The sequence below is a fragment of the Haplochromis burtoni genome, unplaced genomic scaffold, assembly GCF_018398535.1.
Source record: "Haplochromis burtoni strain Fernald_Lab_line unplaced genomic scaffold, NCSU_Asbu1 Contig_893, whole genome shotgun sequence".
NCBI classification, from domain to species: domain Eukaryota; kingdom Metazoa; phylum Chordata; class Actinopteri; order Cichliformes; family Cichlidae; genus Haplochromis; species Haplochromis burtoni.
In genome coordinates, this window is record NW_024583254.1 from 38905 (window position 1) to 48764 (window position 9860).

At 40.0% G+C, this 9860-nt stretch overlaps 1 protein-coding gene across 1 annotated transcript in view; it reads right to left on the minus strand.

Moving 5' to 3' along the window:
• LOC121812856 overlaps positions 1-3537 on the minus strand; it is a 9868-nt gene extending 6331 nt beyond the window's left edge. The window contains exons 1-2 of the mRNA XM_042216002.1: positions 3358-3537; positions 2707-2823 (exon numbers count right to left, since the gene is read on the minus strand). Of these exons, the coding sequence (XP_042071936.1) occupies positions 2707-2823; positions 3358-3518 (278 nt within the window). The 5' untranslated portion in view covers positions 3519-3537. The remainder of the gene's footprint in view (positions 1-2706; positions 2824-3357) is intronic.
• Between the last annotated feature and the right edge of the window lie 6323 nt (positions 3538-9860).

Here is a 9860-nt window from a genome sequence, read left to right on the forward strand (position 1 = left end):
ATGTGCTGCACAATAATGTTTAATATTTAGTATTTACTGTCATATTCCCATATATCATTGTGATGTTGTTTATTCTATTACTCTTGTTCTCTTCTGCTTGTTTTCTTTTTTCTTTCTCAGCAGGCGATCCAGGTGATTGATATATGCATTTTTTTTCTTTTTTTCTTCTTTTTCTGCTCATTCTGTTGGTTTTTGGTTTTTGCCCTTCTCCCCCATCCCTCTTCTCAGCTGTTTCTCTTTCCCTCTTTCTTTCCCCCAGTCAAGTCTTTCCCATGTTCAGTAAGTGAAAATAAAATAAACAATAAAAGGTGAATCAAATGGACTATTACGGCAAAGCTGGAATGGTCAGTTTGGTAAAGTAAATCCGTTGGGCATCTTTCTTTGCCTTTAGACAACAATTCTGATGGCAAAAGAGCCAAACGGGACAGGCAAAAAAAAAAAAAATCATCTACACTCACAGTACACTGTTTATCCTGTCGGTTTTCTAGATGGTTTAAACTTGGGCTAAAGGTGGAATTCAGTCAATGAATCTCAGCATCATCAGCTAAAATTCATATGAATATCTGCTACACCTGACGTAGGCTAACTGTGACCTGAGATACTTGAACTCTTCCACTGGGGCAAGAACTCGTCCCTGACGGGCACTCCATCCTTTTCCCTTTAAACTTCCCGTTTCCATCAAATGCAGTCCTACCTGTAACTACAACCTCTGTTCTTCCTCTCCTGTCCTGTCTGTCTTACATTTTGTCCCCATCTCTAACTAAGTTTAGCTTTCAATCTTGCACACACTGCCTGGTTTAGCCTCTTTAGCCTCATCTCTCTATATGTGATAACCCTTGGTGATTAATGCAGTATTATGATTTCCTTTCATGTGTTACTGTTAAGGCTAAACTACTTTGCTGTTTGAAGGAGCACAATGATATGAAATGATTGCTCCTCTGACTGTCAAATAAAAAGTAGCAAGCGTGTTTTGAAAATGTGATAGAAAGTACTGATATTAATGTAAATAATATTCCTTCTAGTCAAAGCAAGGTTAGGTTTAGTATCAGATTTGGCTGATAAAGTTTTTAAACACACTTTGTAATTACAGAATTGGACTCAGGAGATGACCAGGTCAGCTTCTAGAAGATCTGAGATTCACACAATATTTATTGTTGAGTTTCTAGCAGAATACTTTTATGCTCCATCCAGATCATCAATGTAACAAATCATGAATATGAATAAATGTCTCACGATAACTTCATTTTTCAAGCACAGTCTGAACCACAATCTGGACCAACAGCAGTTCGCAGGCTGTTGAGCAAATCTATAAAACGTATAAAACTGATTGATCGGTGGAGACAAAATTAGCATCTTTCCTGTAGAGCTCATTTATTTTTGAGCTGTGCATGTCTGAACCTGCAGCTTTAATAACTCAGTGGATCATCAGCAGTACAAGAACACCATCCGCTGACATAATAATGTATAACATAACAGAAATGTTGAGATGGTGTTAGAATAATTTATTTTCTCCCCTGTACGAGGACATCTGGCCAGCAACACCAGCCCATAAATCCACAGAACATGCTGAGACAACAGAACAATAGACGCTGGCTGCAGAGGTAAGCTGTGATGCTGACAGGTGTCAGAGTTTCCCTGTGAATAGTTTTAAGGAGCTGTGATATGTAGCAGGAGAAAATCTGACCAGGGCAGCAAACTGACAGAGCTGAGTGTGTCTGCATGATGCAGTTGTTGTTCGGCAGATAACATCTGGTTCCAGCCGTTTTTCATTCAGCAAGTTTCAGGTTTATAGGAGAGCTGATCAATAAATATGATTTCTGTTTAGTCATTTTCTTTTTAGCTTCAGTTGATGCTGGATTGTTGTGTGACAACCAGTCAGTATAAACCCAGCTCGTAAATGAAGACCTCATTGTGTGAAGTGTACTTACCTATGTTTTGCTTTAAATCAAGAAACCATCGGAATTAGAGAGAGCTCAAGAAACTTTTTGTAAATAGTTCAGGAGAATCTGTGCAGTGTGTTTTGCATTTGGAACACTGCACTGGGAGCTGGGATTGGTGGACATCACATTTTTGGAACTGTTGGTTACAATGTTTCTGCATTTGTAAATAAATTCACTGTCCCTGCTAAGGAAGTCTTTTCTGAGCAGTTTCAAAACCTCATGCGAAGAGCTTGGTTTATTAATGAAACTAGTATGTAGTTTGGTGTCAAGAACTTGTCACTATATTAACAATAGTTCACATATTTATTTAACTATATCAATGTATTAATTATGCATTTAATTAATGGGTTAATCAAATATTCATTTATATGCATGAAGATCCTATTCTAAGATGTGTTTTTCTTTCTTTTTCTTTTTTAAATTTTTTTGCAATCATATACTGTCATTTAAAAAAATCTATTCCAAAATTTGTATTATACAGTATTCCCTTTCGATAATGTCCAAATAAGACTATTATTTACTGTATTTAATCTAATTAATAATATCTATGGTCAATGTTTGGTGAGACTGACAGGTGGTGGGACAGACCCTCTGATCACTTCCTGTTCGCCAAAGTGGATTTTTAGTTGCTTGGAAACCAAAGACTCTTTTAAGACAGTTTTAATGGGATTGAGTGATTGAATGATGTCTTTGCACTGCAGTCTATATCCAACAACATCAAGCGGTTACATCAGCTCTCAAAGAGTTCAAGTTACGAATACCTCACCTCTCTGCAACAGATGCCTGCTCGAATTTAAAATTAATGGGACGATCTGCAGACCAGCCACTGTTTAGGGACACACAGCTGGGATCAGGTTCAGGTCCAGCGGGTGTCGTATGGATCCTGTTAGAAGAAAAAAAAAAGCTGATAAAGACTTGGAATACCTTCTGTCGTGGAGGTGTGGTCCGTTCCTATAGTGAGGTCGACATGAGAGGAGTGTGCAGTCAGATGGAAAGCTGGTTGGCATGTGTGCTGAACAAGAGAATTTGATACAAGTGCACAATCAATAAAAACTGTTACACAATTGAAAGAACAGTGTATCCACGGTCCGTTGGACCTTCCTCATCCCAAAGACAAAGTGGTTTGCACACTGAGCTTGAGCAGAAGGAAATGCCAAACTAGTGTTGGCAGTGTAAGAACATAACGCCACCCAGAGGTAAACACAGTCATTAACACTGTGCAGGACTATTGATGGGCTTACTGTGAGCAGCAGGAGTTTAAATGTACATGTTTTACACATGTTTTAGAGAATAAAGGAATTCCTCGCTCAGTGACTTCCCTTGAGATCCAGTTTAGAAACCGGGAAATGAAGACAAGCAGTTGATTTAAATCAGACACCAAACTGACATCAAATAGTTTGCGTTACTAACAGCTCACCTCTCTGCTGCAGACACAGGTTGGACTTTAAATCTAACGGCTTCATTTTTAGATGCATCACTCTTTAAGGACACACAAATGGGTGGAGGTCCAGGCTGGTTCCTGTGAATAATGATGGAGCAGTGATGTGAGTGCTGAGCTGTGACATGGAGAAGAGTCATGGACAGTTAGAGATGGTCATCTCACCTCTGAGCTTTGGTCTGGCTCTCTCTGGCTCTTTTAGAGGGAGGGACTCCCTCCTCTCTGTCCTCACACTGATCCATGCTGCTGAATTCACATCCACATCAGCTCACACACACGTTCTACCTTCACCTGCAGAGGAAACACAAATCATTCATGTGCACATCAACCGTGTGCTGTCCAAATATCAGCTGCTTCTGTCCTGCTTCATCTCAGTGTCAGCTAAGAGAATGACAAACCCACTATGTGTCAACATTTGATGGATGATGACACAGAAATGTGAAATGTTATTGACCTAAATCTGTCTTGATGATAATGAGAAGCTCTGATGAGTTCTGACTGTCTGAGAAGTTACTAGGATGTTGAAACACTGGGACTCAGCCCAGTCCTGACATCTTTGCTATTTTCACTTGATAACAGCAGCTGTTTAAAGTTAATGAGTGTATTTAACAGTAAAGTGAATGTGAACGTGAGACACTGTGTTCTCACAGCTAAAGGCTGCAGTCAGCTGTGTTAGTGTCTTTCACACAATGATCCTTTAATGAACACTCAGAGCTCCATGTCGATGAAGCAGTCATGGGTGAGGTTTTCTGCTGACATGTTGACACTGTGACTTCAGGCTTCCTGTTTCATATTACACTTCCTCCTCACAGTCGGCCTTATTTCACAGCTGCAACTAAATTTCCTGAAGAAAATCCAAAGACAGCTGAACGTTAAGGCATCACTTCCTGTCATGTCATGTCTAAGTTACAGCTAGAATAAATCATAATTTACAAAGTCTGCTGCTTTTTCTGTAACCATCTGACCATTAACTAACTCTGCTGCTCTCATTCACAAAGCGCTCAAATAGATTTTTAACTTGTGTCTTTCAGAGCTCTTAGCATTAGGATGCTGTCTGGCTACCTTAGCGTTCAAGCTCTGGCAGGTGTCTCGTTTGTAAATATTAATCACAGTGATGGTAAAGGCTAACTCACAAAGTACAAATTATACATATGTACACAAACACGAACGTAGCTCAGAATCACACACTCGGCCTCGTTGGTCCAGCTGTGAGTCCGTTACCGTGAACTATGGAGCGGCAGATTTGTGCTGTTTGTGCAGGAACTAAGCTGCACACAGCTGATTGTAGCCAGGAAAACATTACACACTGGAGAGAACGGAAATAAAACCAGTGAAGAAATCAAACATGAGCAGAACAAACAGTAAAGTTCATAAAGATAAACTGTTAAAGAAGGAAATAAAGCAAACTTACAGTTTCTTCAAACACACACCAACAACAAGCTCCACTCCACACCTGGACACTAAACACAGACACACAGGTGAGCTGCTTCCTGGAAGGAGGCGGGACTCTAACTGAGGTATGGCAGGTGGGAGGGGCAAGGAGGCAGATTTTCACAATAAGAGCTCTTTGTTTTTCAATGAACTTAATTTCACACTGATAATTTGTGGTTGTGTAACTTTATGTGGTCAGATTGGACTTAATTCTATCACAATCAGGAATTTAGAAGATTCAGAAAAATGTTGATGGAAGACGTTCTCACTGTGGATTACAGTTAGTGATGTGCGGATCGATCCTGAAATATCGATTCCTCCGATACCAGACATTTATGTTCTAGAATCGATTCTCACATTAAAATATCGATATTTTAATAATTTAGGGTAAATTTGTAGTTTATAGTTAACAGGATTACAGTGGAAAGACACTATATCGTTCGGATTGTCTACATTGGAAGGAACTACTTACTCTTCCGCCTTTCATAGTCATGTGCGAAATACGGCTGTATAAATGTGTCGTAGACCCTTGGCATGCGCACTCACAACACTGGCTGAGCGTAATGGTAGTTATGTGCGGACGTATTTTACATCCACAAACAGCCAAGACGTGGTTTGCGATACATGTGGCAAGAAAGTGAGGTGTTGTGGCAACACCACAAATTTGTCAAACACATCAGAGTAAATCATATCACAGAATATGACAAGTGTATGTTGAGGCGAACTGAAGAGGAGGAGTGGACAGGGACAAGTGCTAGCGCGAGACAGACGTCTCTCACGGAGTCCTTTAGTGCTGCAGTCAGGCAACGTGTTCAAATAGCCACAACTTCAGTTTTTTTTTTATTTCTGTACGATGAATTCTGCATTATTAAGTGATAAGAACAAGTAATCTGATGTCCTGTAATCATTATGACGCTATAATTTGAGATATAATAAAAGATTAAAGTTTTTGTGCAAAGTATCGGTATCGGATCAGTATCGTCGATACCACCCTGAATTTTACTTGGTATTCGATCGGAAAGGAAATTAGTGGTATCGCACATCACTAATTAAAGTCCTGATTTTCAAGTGTCATTAACTACATGGATCCAAATGGAAAAATCCAGGCTCAAATTAACATAAAAGTACAGTTACAGCTTAATGAACTGTAAGTGAGTTCTGTTCTAAACTTCACATTTGACAGTCTGAACATTTAAATAATTTTACTGCTGTAAATGCATAATATATTATAGTATATTACATTATATAAATGTTCCACTGACTGCAGCAATAAATAATAAACCAAAGGCTTCGTAGTCTGTGGGCCCACTGTGGGTCCTGAATGACTTCCATGAAAAAACCTTTTAAGTGACTCCTCTCGTCTCACAAGTCTGAGCTCCTCACTGAAATTCAGCTTCAAACCAACCAAGTCCAAACCTGCTGCACAGACAGACAGGTGAGCTGCTACCTGGAAGGTGTCAGGGCTCCACCTCTGATTGAGAAAGAAGGTGGATTTTCACAATAAGAGCACGTGTTCCAGGAGGACTTTGATGTATTGTGAGCTGTAGAATAAGGAGATGGACTGATGTTATCTGACACAACCTCTGTCTGCAGAAAATGAGTCGATGAATAAACTGCAGGTGATGGTTTCCACACATCAGACTGAATTTGTTTCAGCTCACAGCTCCAACATTACAACTATTTTAAATTCAAACACTTTCATCAGCCTGAATATCAAACATCATAACTTACAAATAGTCAGCTGACTGCTCCTGTAGATGGAGGACAAATGTTTAATACAGCTACAGCTGTGGAGGAGATGTGAACATTAGTGTTTCCTCTGAAGAAGAAACTCTTCAGCTTCTTAAAGTCACCTCCACATTCCCAATTTCCTCTTTTAAAGATGAAGATGGTTTGTGAAGAACTTTGATGTTTCTAAAATTTAGGAAATGTCACAACTCTATGTTATTGTTTGGCTTTTTCAGTGTTTTGTTTGTTTGTGAGTAAATTGGTTTGGCTGAGATTAAAAGGTTATTAGATTAGATTAAATTAAATTTTACTTTATTAATCCATCGGGAGGGTTCCTCCGGGTTTTCACACAGCTGAATAAACGTCAAACAGAAAACTAATTAAACAAAGTGTGAGACGGCCGAGAGTTTGCTCCAGCGCGGGGTTATATTATAGATACCAAGGAGCAGACGGCCGAGTTTCACTCCACCGAGGGAGCTTGTGATGTACTACCCGGCTTTCTTTAGACCGCGAAGGCCTGGTCCTCAGGTGGAAGCAGCCTCTGAATTTGGACACCCCTGCTGTTTCCGGGTGACATTTAATGTATTTTATCCGATAAATAAACACTGTAAATTGTATTTATCACCCCCAACAGCCCTTTTGAATGTCTCCCTAATTCTGAGGTCTCAAGGTTGGCAAGTATGGCACTTCACTTTTTTCCCACATGTATCACAAACTACGTCTCAGCTGTTTGTGGAGGTAAAATACATCTGCACAATTACGCTCAGCCAGTGTTGTGAGTGCGCACGCCAAGGGACACATTTATACAGCCGTGTTTCGCACATGACTATGAAAGGCGGAAGAAGAAGTAGTTCCTTTGAATGTAGACAATCCGAATGTTATAGTTTCTTTCCACTGTGTTCCTGTTAATGATAAACTACAAATTTACCCTAAATTACTAAACTATCAATATTTTAATGTGAGAATCGATTCTAGAACATAAATGACTGGTATCAGAGGAATCGATATTTCAGGATCGATCCCCACATCACTACTCGCAGTAGCACAGGAACAGAGCAGGAGGGAAAGAGAGAGAAAGAGAGCCAGGGACAACAACATCACATTAGAAAGGTATAGTAATTAGGCACTGTTTTGGATGTTCAGTTAACACTAGAAATGTGCTTTGGAGTTTGTACGTGCTTCGTCACTAGGGGCCACCGCATATATTTATATATAAACATATATGAATAAAACCACTTTTTTTTACATTAGTAATTCCTTTTGTGCATAATTTTATATTATTGTTAATAATAAATTAATTAAGCAACAAAACAACCTGAAGAGCCGGTTCGGAGCTGAAAGAGCCGGCTCTTTTTAGTGAGCCGAGCCGAAAGAGCAGGTTCTCTAAAAAGAGCCGGAAATCCCATCACTACAGAGGACCCCTTTCCACTTCCCACATTTCTAAATGTGACAAGCGCTCATAAGTTTTCCGAGTTTAGTTTGTCGATGCTGCTGCCGTCACAGCCGTGATGTGACAGCTCCATTTCTTTTGATTTTGATGAGGATTATTTTCTACCATGGCGCACGTTTTTCCATTCAATTGGAGGCTTGAGGTGACAACAAGCAGACCAGAAACGAGCCAGCTCCATATACAACTCACGTTGCCTGTCTGACAGCAGTGTAGTAGTTGAGGAAGGCTGAGGTTCATGGACTGGTTCTTATATAGCGCTTTTCTACTCTTCTGAGCACTCAAAGCGCTTTACACAACTTGTGCATTCACCCATTCACACCCATTCGCACAAGCACATTCATGCTCAGCCGGCGCTCCTCTATGAGAGTCCCCAGTTCAGAGGAAGCTCAGAGGTGTTTCTCCACTTTAAAGAGAAGCAGATGTTCCTGTGAGATGCAGGACAGGAATCTCTGAACGTCATGCTTCCATTAAGAGGAGCCCCTGCTTCATACCTCCTTACACCTTTACTTTCTCCTCTTTCCTTTACTCCTTCATCGTCTTCTCAGTCCTCCCATTCTCCTTTTTACTTCCTATTCTCTCCTTTCCTCCCTCCATCTCACCAACTCATTTTCCTTGGTTGTCTCCTTCTTTTACTTCTTTCCTTCCATCAGTCCCTTGTCCCCACCTTCTTTGTCCTTCTCTCCTTCCTCAGAGTCTTAGTCTTAAAACATGAGTGCTTAGCTGCAGGGAAATGCTGAAAAAGCTCAAAGCTTTCATTGTATACCTCTGATTTCACAGCAGTGTTCTGGGACTGAGGGTTTTTGTGTCAGAAGGAGAGTGAAGCTGACAGTAGAGACACTGCAAAAGGAAACAGCAGCTGGCTGGGCAGTATTGTGAAACCAGAGCAGTGCATACTCTGTGTTACAGTAATAAATAATTAGGCAGCAGTCTAGAAACACTGTGTCCATTGTTTGTTAGTTTGTGTTTCCCTAGTAATGGCAAGATAAAGTTTCATCAGGGTTTGAAGCCTTTCAGCTAACTGCCTCAAGGAGGTTCAAATGTTGAGGGCTTCATGTGTACACAAACCCCCCTGCTGGTCAAAAAACCCCAAATAGGCAGAGTTATTATAGGTCATGTTAAGTGCACTATATGTGTTTGTTTTTACCAGTGTGTGCATGGCAGCAAAAACAAGAACTACATTCACCTTAATACATGTGTTTGTTTGTTTCACTGTGTTGTATCCTCCATTTCATGTTTTCATTCAAATACAATTTCTGTGTTTGTTTGTGCGTATTGTTCTGTAACATGCCAGCTCAATGAAACTGAATGTTAATGGCTGCTTACACCAAGGTAGATGTCTATGGCAATGAATCTCAAACTATCAGATATCACGTGTGGGACTAATAAAGGTTATCTTATCTTATCAAAGAAACTGCTGCATAAAGAAAGGAAATTTGGTCTTCTCATTTTTCCTCCTCATATTTTGTCTCCACCATTATGAAGACTAAATATTGTCATGGAACGTAATATTTTTAATAGACTAAGGTGATCTTTAACTAGTGGTGATTGGAGCTACATGCAGTAATACTACTAATGCTAGCGCGTTTCTTTTCAACAACTCAATTCAGCAGCCAGATGGTCGGGCTGTCGACAGGCACACACTCGGACGTTCAGCTCTCCATTCTTCCTTCACATTCTTCATATAACCATGTTTCGAGAGTAAATAAAAGGGCTTAATGCCCTTTGTACTAGAAAATACAGCTCTTAACAATGCAAAGCTATCAGCAGAGGCGGTAAAAGTACAGACATTATTTATTTAACGTACAGATACTAGTGTTGAAAAATAGCGTCAAAGGCAGAACTTGAGATAATTATTCATGCTTTTATCTCTTCT